At 41.1% G+C, this 13,248-nt stretch overlaps 1 protein-coding gene across 16 annotated transcripts in view; it reads right to left on the bottom strand.

The window, feature by feature from the left end:
• KCNMA1 (potassium calcium-activated channel subfamily M alpha 1) overlaps positions 1 to 13,248 on the bottom strand; it is a 437,859-nt gene that overhangs the window by 254,202 nt on the left and 170,409 nt on the right. For all 16 annotated transcript variants that reach the window (XM_075841780.1, XM_075841793.1, XM_075841786.1 and 13 more), the window contains exon 3: positions 3,760 to 3,821. In XM_075841780.1, coding sequence (XP_075697895.1) covers positions 3,760 to 3,821 — 62 coding nt within the window. The remainder of the gene's footprint in view (positions 1 to 3,759; positions 3,822 to 13,248) is intronic.

Genomic DNA, 13,248 nt, shown 5'->3' on the forward strand with positions numbered 1-13,248 from the left:
GCTGCTGTCTGAGCTGCCACAGGTACCTATACAAACTATAGACAATCCAGCACATAGAAGTCTTCCTCCCCTTGCTCCTCCCTCCATAGACTTACTGCAGGTGTTGCTGAGTCACACTCTCTCTCTCTCTCTCTCTGCTCCCGCCTCCTGCTGGCCACTCCCCTCTCCATAGACTGTTATAGCCAGGCAGTGAAGAGACACACCCCCATCTTTTGCAGGCGGTCTGTAACCAGGGACGGCCAATACTTGACAACAAGAGGTGGACAGCAGATTACAGGAAGGGAGACACCTAGTGGCAGTAACTTCACACAGAATTTGCATGGATAAAACAACTACATTTTATCAGTAAGTAAATTAAAAAGTTATTTTATATCAGGCATACTATTAGATCAGCATAAGTTGTTTGAAAAGTTAGTGTCCATTTAAGTTCTGCTGCTAATGCAAATAAAACCATGGGATGCATCAAAAAAGGAATGACCATATACAAACCACTAGTCAGACTGCGCATGGAATATTGTATACAGTTTTGAGAACCTGTGTAGAAGAAAGCCATAGCTGAACAAGAGTGGGTGCATAGGGGAGGGGGACCAGAGTAATTAAAGGGAACCTGTCAGTAGGTTTGGAGCCTCAAAAAGGGGAGGGCCTTTTTAACAAACCATTTGTCTCGGTCATGTAAATTCCATGACTGAGAAAATTATGTTTCATTCACCCGGCCGCCGATCGCAAGTGCCACTAAGGCGGGACGTGAAGTGCAAGTGATTCTGCACAGCACGCTGCAAACCCTAACCAACTGCTAAGATTTTAAATTTTACTTTTTCTTTCCCACCTTCCAAAAACCATAACTTTTTTATTTTTCCGTCGATTTAGGTTACGGCAGTAAAAAAATTTAAGTAGTTTTGTTTATGCTTTACTACTTTTACATGGAAAAAACTGATTATTAAAAATACAATTTGTTTTGTGTCACCATATTCGGAAAGTCATAACTGTTTTTTTTAGGGTACATGAGACTTTTTGATCACTTATTAAATTTTTTGTGGCAGATGAGATGACCAAAAAATAGTTTGGACTTTTACGAATGTGGCGATGCCAGTTATGCTATCTATTTATTTTTTTAGGTTCAGTTCACACTGAGTTTTTTGATGTGGAAACCGCATCGGAAAACGCACCAAAAAATGGCCGAAAATGCCTCCCATTGATATCTTCGGGCATTTACGTCTCTGACCTCCCATTGACATCAATGGGAGGCAGAGAAAGCTTATTTCACAGCGTTTTTGCCCGTGGCATTTAATGGGCGTGAGCGAAAAACACCACGAGAAACGTGGCAAATGGCGTGCAGGCAGATCAAAATCTGCCTCAAAATTCCAAACCGAATTTTGAGGCAGAATTTTCTGCCTGCAAAAAAACTCTGTGTGAACAGGGCCTTACAATGTTTTTGGGGGAAAACAGGACAAGGTTTTATTTTTTTTTATATTTTAATATATTTTTTTAATACATATTACAAAAACTTTATTTAACCATATCTTTTTTTCATTAGTCACCCTAGGGGACTTGAACCAGGGAGTGTTGGATTGCTTGCACAATATACTGAAATTCTAATGTATTACAGCATATCATAATTTTGACAGGCTCCTATTAAGCTCTGTCTCCGTCAGGGCTTAAAATGTAAATAAAGATGGCATACTTTGGGGACTTCATTAGGCCCCCAGGCTGCCATGGCAACCGTTGGCACAGAGATATCGTGTTGTGGGGGGGGGCTGATGGAATGTCAGAGAGGACCGCCCCCCCCCCCTGTTCCCGACGGTTTAGATGCAGAGGTCACTATTGACCGTGGCATATCAGGGGTTAAACGAGTGGGCTGCGACTCGTTGCACTGAAGTGTCAGCTGTAACATACAGCCGACATGCTTATTTTATGGAGCGGCTCAGCCCGCTCCTACCCCCTCCCCACCTGTTCTCCTCCGTATATATGTGGCAGATTTTGGGAAGGGGTTAAGAGAATGGAGGCGTCATACTTGGGGTTATTTAGTTTGAAAAAAATTATTAATATATAGTACTGATCTGTTTAATCTTTTCACACCTAGGCTTGGGGGCATATTCTATGTCCAGAGGCAGGCGTTTAACCTTATCTGGGGCAGAGCTTACAGTTGCACATTATGTCTAAGCCTGAAAGGGTTCAATGACCAATCTAAGGGAGTATCCGTGTTTATTATATCTGTACTGTGACATTACTGTGTGCATTATCCTTGTATTATGATGCTGTGTATATTATACATGTGCTGATCCATCACTGTGGTCATTGGCTTTTAGCTGTGACATCACTATGTTGATTACCAATGTAAATTATAAATATTTTGTTACAGTAGTCCTGTACTGTGACATCACAGTGTGCATTGTTCCCATACTGTGACATCACTGTATGCAATAACCCTTTCCTATGACTTCACAGTGAAATATCACTTTTTGTTCCTGTTTTGTGACATCACTTTGTGTACTCTGTGTTTCTTATCTATGTGCTGTGACATCACTGTGGTTCTCAGTCATTAGCAGTGACATCACTGTGATATCACTATGCACATTATTCCATAACTTTAAGTTCCTAGGCCTTGATGCAAAATCTATAACAGCGCCTCCCAAATTCACATGCAATTTAAATTACAGGTATCCTCTTATGTGACACATGAACCATTGGGCCACGTCAACTACCAATTACCCAGGTGCAACTTCACCCTTTGCACCAACTGTTTGAAAATCGAAAGTGTCCATAAAAATAGGAGATTTTTTCCAGTGTCTTCAGAAAAATTGATGTGTCCGTGATTTTTGCTTGAAGTTGAAGGGGTGGCTAGTGCTTAAATATTTAATGGGAAAAAAAATATAAAAAATGATGTGTATGTTAAGTCTTAATCAAGGCATAGTCCTAATAATTCATCATGGAATTACCATCTGAACAATATACAAACCTAGCATATTCCCATCATTGCTGGATAATGGGGTTTTATTGTCCATACCATTAATTGAAGAACATTTTAAACAGGTCGGATAATTCTCAGATACGAAAAATGTTATAATCTTTCACAAACTGTTTGTTGCTATGATCTGTCATTTTCAATAGGATCACAGTTAAAATGACTACGTGTAAACTCAACCCGAGATATAGTAGCCTTACCCTGCCAAGGCAAATAATCGTACATCACACTACAATTCCGGGCAACCTGACCAGATGATTATGGCCGGCGATACCTTAATGCTCCCGGCTGGTTTACAACAGCAAGACACAGTGTGACATGGTGATATAGTGGACAAAGAAACGAATACTGATAAGTAGGTGATTATAATTATAATGCCAAGGGAACTTTCATCTGTTCTCTTATTGATGCAGGGAAATGTCACATTACCATTTACAGGAAGAGTATTGTGGGATTCCTGTGTGACAGTAGGTAACAATTAATTACAGTCATTATTTAATAGTATTTTTCCACGACCGAAGAATTAAATTAAAACAGGAATGTGGCCCAATAAATATTTGTTCTGAAAATTCAAAGTAATGAAAAAATTTAGAATGAACCTTAACAGTAACAGTCCACCGCAGATGGTTAAAAAACAAAGCCTAGTGAAACTTGCGCTAGGCACTACCTAGCTGTGGGGTGTCACACGTCTGTGGGGATTTTCAAATCCGTTTGCTATAGCGTCGAAAGGAAAAGATGAATATCTTACCCAAAAAAATACATACAATTAACACTATTCTTTAAGCGTCTGTACTTACTTGGATGAGTCGATGAAATATATGACTAGGGCCCCAATACTCAGAGCAAAGACAGTCACTACCTGTACCGGAAAAAAAACAGCGGTGTTAGTATTCACAATACTTGAATAACAAGATCACGTAATCCATACATTTGAATGGCTGGTTTGACCGTATGTGAGAAGTGTGTATGCTCCCATGACAACACTTCATGTTCCTGTATTTGGAAGCTTCCTGATAACATAGGGTCACTGCATCACATAAAAAAGGAATCCTATCTCTTCTTTCATTTTTCAACCTGTACTGCAAAAAAACCAAACACAGATTCTAAGTGTTTTTATGAGTCCCAGTGTCTATAATAACGCTTATGAGAAAGGCAGACTAGCTCGTAGGAAACGGATATTTAAAAAAAAGATAAAAGCCTCTTCTGGTAGCTATTTAATAACTTCCCTGTACAACAGTGGCTTCAAAAGTGGAGCTTTACTTTAAGGCTGGGTTCACACGACCTATTTTCAGACGTAATGGAGGCGTTTTATGCCTCGAATTACGTCTGAAAAAACGGCTCCAATACGTTGGCAAACATCTGCCCATTACTTTCAATGGGTCTTACGATGTTCTGTGCCGACGATCTGTCATTTTACACCTCGCTGTCAAAAGACGGCGCATAAAATTACAGCCTCGTCAAAAGAAGTGCAGGACACATCTTGGGCCGTAAAAAACGCAGCGAAAACGCAGCGAAAAGCACGAGTTGCTCAAAAAACGTCGGAAAATCAAGGGCTGTTTTCCCTTGAAAACAGCTCCGTATTTTCAAACGTTTTTTGTTAAGCTTGTGAACATACCCTAAGGGTATGTTCACATGGAGTATTTTGCCAGTAGAATTTCTGCCTCAAAATTCCGTTTGGAAGTTTGAGTCAGATTTTCCTCTCCCTGCACGCCGATTTTCGCAGCGGCCATTGGGCGCTGCGGGCATAAAACGCCGCGAAATACGCTTTTTCTGCCTCCCATTGAGGTCAATGGGAGGTCAGAGGCGGGTTTCAATGGGAGGCGGGGGCGTTTTTTTCCCACGAGCAGTAAAACCGGCTCGCGGGAGAAAGAAGCGGCATGCGCATGCTTCTTTCTCCCACGAGCCGGTTTTACTGCTCGCAGGAGAAACCCGCCCCCGCCTCCCATTGAAATCGACAGGAGGCATTTTCGGGCCGTTTTTGACAAGCTTTTTGGCGCGGTTTCCGCGTCAAAAAACTCGTCAAAAAACTCAGTGTGAACTTAGCCTAGAGGAGCTTGTCTGCTTTCCAGACCTGTCTATTTTAGTAAATACTTGTATTTCCAATGAAAAAACAGATATGAAGCATCTTTTCTTTGAACTCTGCATTGTGTCATTCCACTGTAATTCCTCCTGGAAATGTATAAATAAATTGACAAGTTACCATTCCCTTGTCAATAAGGTCTGTACTGTATCAGTGTGAAGAACCTAGCCCAATTGTTGAGGGAAGAGGTAACACCTAGTTGTCACTCTGTTCATACATTTCGAAGAGGAATAACAAAGGAATGGCACAATGTATAGTTCTAAGAAAAAAAAGTTGCAGAATTGTTATTCTTTGGGGAATACAAGTATTTACTAAAACAGATATGTTAGGAGAGCGGACAGGCTCTCCTTAAAGGGGTTTTCCACTTTCTGACAACTGATGACCTATCCACCGGATAAGTCATCAGTATATGATCGGTGTGTGTCCATCACCTGGACCCCGCACCGACCCGCCACTCCGGCTGCCTACGGACACCGGACGATATTGCCGGAAACAGATGGCTCTGGTCAAAGAATAGTGGCTGAGCTGCAGTTCTGCAGAACGGCCGCTGTGCAGTGGTCGGAGCCATCAGCTTCCGGCTTTAACTACTGCATACCGTACCAAACATCCGGTGCACAGAAGAAGCTAGAGTGGCTGATCGGTGCAGGGACCGGATACACACCGAACATATACTGATGACCTATCTGATGGATAGCCGGAAGCATTATTCACTTGCCGCTATTCTTTGACTGGAGCCATCTGCTTCCGGCAATATCGTCCGATGCCTGGAGGCAGCCGGAGTGGCAGATCGGTGCGGAGTCCGTGTGTCGTACACGCACCGATCATATACTGATGACCTATCCGTGGATAGGTGATCAGATGTCAAAAAGTGGAAAACTCCTTTAAGACTATTATAAATGCAAGATGATTTAGCTGATATAATCGGTAGCTAGTATTCATGTAACAGTATGTGGATCTCTGACAACATAAAAATATAAATGTGTTCTAGCAGACATGTTGAAAATTTCTTTAAGTAGATTATTACATTTGTAGTATATAATGAAATGACCTTTTTGCTGAAGCAATTGTTAATTTATGCTTACGAGTACAGCAATACTGCCTTGGCATATTTAATGCCAAATGTACTGGATCAGAAGGAAACGTTGGCATTTTTTTTTACGCTTTTTCTCCGGCAAAAATCATTCACGAAGCACAATTAGTCTCCCAATTCTATGATACTACTTGAAATACGGAAAACACAATCTCCTATCTCCCTTTATTTGTCTCTTGACAGAATACGTATGGTCTTCGAAACAATTCCAGTTATTTTATTTGATTGGCCATTGTTGTCATGTGTCTTGCCGTTCTTTTTCTCAATATTATATCAGCCGTCTAGAATTTTTTTTACAAGGATTTCAGGAAGAACCCAATAATGAAACAGTATGTAGGACATATAAAGCTGGAAAGCACTGCCGAAAATCATAGAGACAGAACCTGGTATAAGATGCCCCGTAAGGACACAAATAAGAAGTAACGATTACCACGGCCTTCTCAAAATCTGTAGGGCATGTTTTTTATTCTATTACACCCTTACATCCCAGATGTAATTTATTATTAAGGGATTTATTTCAGCGGGTGACCTGGAAATGTAATCAACGCATGGAGATGTTTATCAGACAGATAACTGGTATCTTAAGTCTTATCACAGTCTACCATCTGTAGGACAATAGCGCTGAGGGAATGGGGACGCATTTCTGTAACGAAAGGATTACCAAGAAGAACAAACACAATTAAAACGACATATATTTAGGTCTTCTTACACGGCACGTCCTGGGCCGTGTAAACGAGCGCTGACCAACGAGACAGCTCGTTGATCGGCGCTCGTTTGCTCCTTTCACAAGGAGCTAGTATGGGGACGAGCGCTCCTTACTCCGACCACTCGTCCTCACACATTTGTATCATATCGGCAGCGCGTCTCCCTGTTTACACAGGAGGATGTGCTGGCGAGAACGATAATCTTTCAGTTTTTTAAAACGATAGATCAGCAGATGATTGAGCGCTTGCTCGTTGATCTGCTGATCGCTGCAATTATCGGGAACGAGCGTTCTGTGATCGCTTGTCTGCCCGATAATCGCCCACTGTAAAAGGGCCTTTTCGCACCCCTAAAATGCAGGAACAATGACAACTGGATGTATAAATTGCAAGTGAGCTCGTGCCGAAATATTTAAAGTATTACATATGTGATTCGGGGTTTACAATATTCGTTTCTTTTATGGTTTTGTTATGTCTCCACCACTGACTCACGTATAATCAAATCTATTTAGAGAATAAGATAGTCAAATGATATTTCACATTTTGACAAGAAACCAGTACCATTCAAATGTTTATGTGTGCTAATAAACACAGTCCGTAACTCAGGACATTTTATAGATCTTTCCAGCGCTGCGTTTCATCAATGACAGCCTTCATAAAGCTGTTGTTGAGACGGAACATTCTGAGTAAATGTCGTCTACGACTAATAATCTCTCGCACTTTCTTTAGACTGGATGGCTGCGTGTGTCCGTGATGCATATCTGTGGAGAATACACATGTAACTTGGCAGGTGAATGGATGAACAACTTTGTGTCCATATACAGCACATTAAAATGAAAATGATGTTTTAGAATTACCAGATTAATAATTATATATCAGGTAAATGTTAATACTCTGGACAACCAGAAAGTGAAAAAAAATTTGGCTGTATGTCCAGTGACTAAGGTTTGAGATTCGGGACCCCAGTGCAAACACTATACTGTTACTATTCACCTCAAAGTGCATGTATACTTTCAAAAAACTTTTGACATGTCAGAAGTTTTGATCAGTGGGGTCCGAGCACGGAGAACCCCACCAATCACTAAAACTAAGTGGCAGAAGCGCTCTGGTTAGCGCTGTGCTGCTACATTTCTGCTGGGCTCTGTTTGGCTTTCCTCGGAAAGCCGAACAAGCCGTGCACGGACTCATAGACTTTCTATTGAGCCTGTAAAGCGCTCGCTCGGCTTTCTGAGGAAAGCCGAGCAGAAACAAAGAAGCACAGCACTCACCTGAGCGCTTCTGTTTTAGCGATCGGTTGGAGTACACTTTAACTGGTTGCTGACACAGGACAAGAATGCTCGTTCTGAGCGGCGGGTACTTCGCGCATTAGGACGAGCATTCTCGTCCTGTGTGACAGCCGTCTCCGCGCCCGATCAGGAGCGGGACAACGGCTGTAATACACAGCCACGGCCCCGCTGTAACAGCGGAGAGAAGATAAACATCTTCTCTCCACCGTTAACCCCTTGAATGCTGCGATAAAAGTTGATCTCCGGCGTTCAAGGAGGGGGGATTGCCCTTTGATCGCGTCACAGAAAAGCATTGTGACGCGATCAAAGCCCATAACTTGTATGGCCAGACAGCCCAGGGTCCATTGAAGGACCCCAGGGCTGTCTGAACATATTTCCTGTTGTTAGGGCATACTGAGGTATGTCCTAAGTGCCTGTGTACTATCAGTACACAGGCTAATGTACTGGAATATAGATATATGCCAGTACATTATAGTTAAAAGATCAAAATCAAAATGAAAAATCCCTTTATGGGATTAAAAAAAAAGTTAAATTAATGTAAAAAAAATAATTAATGTTAAAGAGGCTCTGTCACCACATTATAAGTGCCTACATAATGTGATTGGCGCTGTAATGTAGATAACAGCAGTGTTTTTTTATTTCGAAAAACGATCAATTTTGACCAAGTTATGACCTATCTTAGATTTATGCTAATGACTTTCGTAATAGACAACTGGGCGTGTTTTTACTTTTTGACCAAGTGGGCGTTGTGGAGAGAAGTGTATGACACTGACCAATCAGTGACCAATCAGCATCATACACTTCTCACCATTCATGTACTCCGACATTGTGATCTTGCGAGATCACGATGTGCTCTCACTTACTCACACATTAACATTACTGAAGTGTCTTGAGAGTGAATAGACATCGCTTCCAGCCAGGTCGTGATGTCTATTCACATTCCTGACATTTCGGTAATGTTTGTGTGGGACTTACAGCACAGCACATTGAGATCACGCTGTACTGTCATACACAGTGTGATCTCGCGAGATCATGCTGTGCTGTGTGAGCAAGTCACACACAAACGTTACCGAAGTGTCGGAATTGTGAATAGACATCGCGTCCTGGCTGACCGTGCGCAGGCTTTAAACTTTAGTGAGCGGGCGGATCGTGGAAGGAGCGCAGCCGCGCACCTTATAGGGAACACTGCTCGTGAGCACAGCCCTCTCTCCTCATGTCTCACAGTTGAAGTTTTGAGTGAATAAATGTCAATCGTTTGTAGGTACTTCAAATTCCATTAATAGATTTTTACAAACTAATAATGGAAATGTTTTTTTTTCATAGACTCTTGTTAAATATGTTCTGTTTTGCAAGGGTCAATATCAGCTATGGCAGATTTTTTTCACCGATCAATGGCTGGTGGTCTATAACCGATTTCTATAAACTGCTGTTAACATAAGACGAGAGGTTTCACTAAGACTGGGACTAAACACCAGGGCCGAACATACAACAATGTAACCGGTTCAGCTGTACAGGGGCACAGTAGGTAAGGATGTGTACTGTCCCCTTAAAAGCTTCTTAATGTTGTATTACATTTCATGTAAGAGGCTAATGACAGTGGCTCACAGCTATTGGTGGATTGTTAGGCCGGGTTCCCGCGGGACAGATACACTGCGTAAAAACCACGCAGCATATCCAACCTGGGACATGCAGTACATTCCATCCGAAAAAAACGCACCACATTGTGGATGGAATTTTCGCTGCGGAAAGCAGCGTTAAAAACCGTTCATACTTACGTAGGTCGTTGTTATGGCGACGTGTCCCTCCATCGCAGTCTGGTCCGGCCTCGGGATGTAACGTCATCCAAGGAGGCCGGACTACAGAAAAGGGCAATCTGGATAAGTATGTTTTTTTTTTATTTTCCGTAGTTGCGATTTTTGCGGCGTAATCACTGCGAATACGCCGCAAAATTCACAACACTTGGCTTTCTGTTGCGGGTTTTGCATCCCATTAAGTTCAATGGGGAAAACCCGCATGAGAAAATCAACAAAAACGCAGCATAAATTGACATGCTGCGGAATTAAATTCTGCACCGCAGGTCAGTTTATTAATGTTTACGCTGCGTTTTTTTTCTGAATCTCATCCACTTTGCTACTACCGTAAATGCTGCAGAATTTCCACACAGAACTCCGTTGTGGAAATTCCGCAGCGTTTACACTACGTGGGAACCCGGCTTTAACGACATAAGGCAATGTTCTGTGATGAACGAATATATACTCTTCTTGCACGGGGTCCCTCTGCCCATGTCTGCCCCTGCTACACACAAGTACTGTAGATATGTAGAGCAACAGCTTTTAACTGTTGAGTCACAGTCTATAAAAATACAATTGGGCATATCTATCATTGCAATAGTGCCAGTTTTCTGGTGCAATTGCATTGAAAAGAATTGGGCTGAATAAATATGTTGTGCGCTCCGTAAAAAATGAATACTGTAAATATATCATCGAAAAAATATAAACATAACTAGACTTCCAAGGGAAAAAAAAATAATAAAAAATGATTTAAAAAAAATATAAGAAAGACAAGGGAGAACAAAGTTTGGAGCATGCGTATCATGTGACAGCTGCTATTGAAGTTCTCGTGCGAGAAAAGTTTGTGTGTAGCCCCAATCTTATGGAAATTTTCACATTTCACGGCTCTATTAATGATTTGGTGATTGTAAATTCCCATTAAAAGAAACAACGCTACTGTTACTCCAATAATTGTAGGCCCATTGACCAAGTATTTAATGATAAATTCTACTTGGTTATGGCTGCTTAGCTCCCATTTTAAATTTAATGGGGCAGCTGACCTAATGTGTCTGCAGCTCAAATGTGTCGTAAATTGTGCCAAAATCTGGCGTATCTTGGTGCAGTTTAGCGCATATCTTATTAAACCAAATGTTTGCGCCTGACTAGACACTTTTTAAAAGTGTTTTAAAAAGGGGTGTGGCTTTATTAAAAGGGGCGCGGCTTAAGATGTGCCATTAAAAAATGTCACACAATTTTGTCGCAAACTAAGTCAAATCGAGGGTGGTATAAGAACAATAAAAGTCTCGAAGTCAACTATTTGGTGCCTCTTCAGACTCTCTTGTCTAAGTTAACACTGTCTAAATCTTAGACTGTATTAGTACATCTGCCAATGTTCAAGAATATAAAAAAAATATATATATATATATATATATATATATTTGTAAATGCAATTAGTTAATGAAGTATTTGTCCTAATAAATTTCATTAAAAAAAATCATCATGTTTTGGTTTAAATATCTAGGCCATTGTAATATCCATTTTTAACACTAGGGGGAGTAAGGTAAAGCAATATTATATATAAAGTTTATATATTAATGTTCAGGAACAATACAGATATACCGGTTAATACTGTATTTCACTTTCATTAAAAGTAGATTTTAAGCTGTTTACCGTGAATGTTTAAAAATATCCACTTTCCTGTCTAAAATTAAGAATTTAATTTGTTCACTAAACAAATCACTACAGTATGACATAATAGAGCCACAAACAATGTTTTACACCAAGACCTTCATTATTCCTATTATTATATTATTATAATGAATGATTATCATAAGAGCCAGGAGAGGAAAACCGCAAAGCTCTTGCGCAGCAACTATTTTGCTACAATGATAACATCTGCAAAAACAATTAAAAAGTTGCGTGTGTGTTTCATGAGCCTAGTCGTGCGTCTGCTGAGGGCAGGTGGAGTTCTCGCGAGTTCAGAGAGATGTAATAGAAATAATCTTTGCAATGTCCCTCCCACAACAGGACCTAATGCTCAGGCGTAGGATTCCAAATATTAAGCTGCTGCCATATTTGCATTGCTCCCTTTCCCCGATTCCATTGCCGTTTATTTCATGTTTGTAGGTGTCTTCGTTCCCCTGCAATCAGCCCATTCATGTCGGCCACTGATGTGCTAATTTATGAATAAATTGACAACTGGGTGGTCTTTATCGCCCAGCCTTCAACAGGCCATGAACCTAAGCCGCTTTAGAAGTACTGCAGCACCATGCGCAAAAAAGCCTTCCTAGGTTACTGCTTGGGCAAATACTCAAAAGGGGGAGGGCAGAGTACTATGCAGTGAGAACACTAAGTTAATCAATGTTCTTCTGTTGACCTATATGTACGGTAATGGTAGCACCCCATCCTTATCCGAAGTACCAGTGATTCCCAAACCAGATTTCATCTAGATTGCATCCTGGATTATGGGAGGTACATGGGAGGGGTTAATTTTTCAGAATAAGTGCTGGATCCATACAAAACAAAGGTACGGTATAAAAAGCTGGCCACGCATATCGTACAAATGGCATTGTATAAGCTTACGTGGTATCCTGATGTGCGGAAACATTCCTTCAATCTCAGGAGGTGATTATCAAGACCCTTCAGCTATATTTAGATGAACGTATATATGGTCCGGGTGATGGACGTTTTTTTAATGGGCATCACATGGCTGCATGTATTTCTATGGGGCTAGTCACACAGCCGTTGTTTTAACAGACTGTATGAAGGGCCCGTGAAAAATTTGGGCATGTCCTGTTTTCATGGATCCCCAATAGTCTATGAGGGATCCATGAAAACGGGTCCTGCATGGGTGCAAATCGGCCGTGAAATACGGACGTTTTTCACGGCCGATTTTTATAACACATTCATCTGAATAAAGCTTAATATTTTGGAACCAGGGCGGGGAGTGCCCAAGCACATCTCATGGAACCAAGCTAGACCAGGGCAACAATTTCCCCATGAAGTTCCCCAAAATGCAAAGAACGGAAGGGCCCAAAAAATATGCCGTATGTTCCTAAAGGGGGTTAAGAAAGAACACCGTACATAAAGGATTGTTTTAAAGTGTACCACACATCTATGGATTATTAATTTTATCATTTATTTACTCCATTATTATACCACCTTAATATACTGATGTACCCCACACAGCTTATCTATGCCCCCCCCCCCATTATAAACTGAAATACCAGTAAACCTCAAACAAAACTACTCCCAAGAAAAATCTGAACTCTAAAAGCCAAATAGTGCTCCCTCCCTACTGAGCCCTACAGTGTGCCCAAACAGCCGTTTACATCCACATATATGGCCTTTTCATACCCG

This window comes from Rhinoderma darwinii, chromosome 11 (genome assembly GCF_050947455.1).
Source record: "Rhinoderma darwinii isolate aRhiDar2 chromosome 11, aRhiDar2.hap1, whole genome shotgun sequence".
NCBI classification, from domain to species: Eukaryota; Metazoa; Chordata; class Amphibia; order Anura; family Rhinodermatidae; genus Rhinoderma; species Rhinoderma darwinii.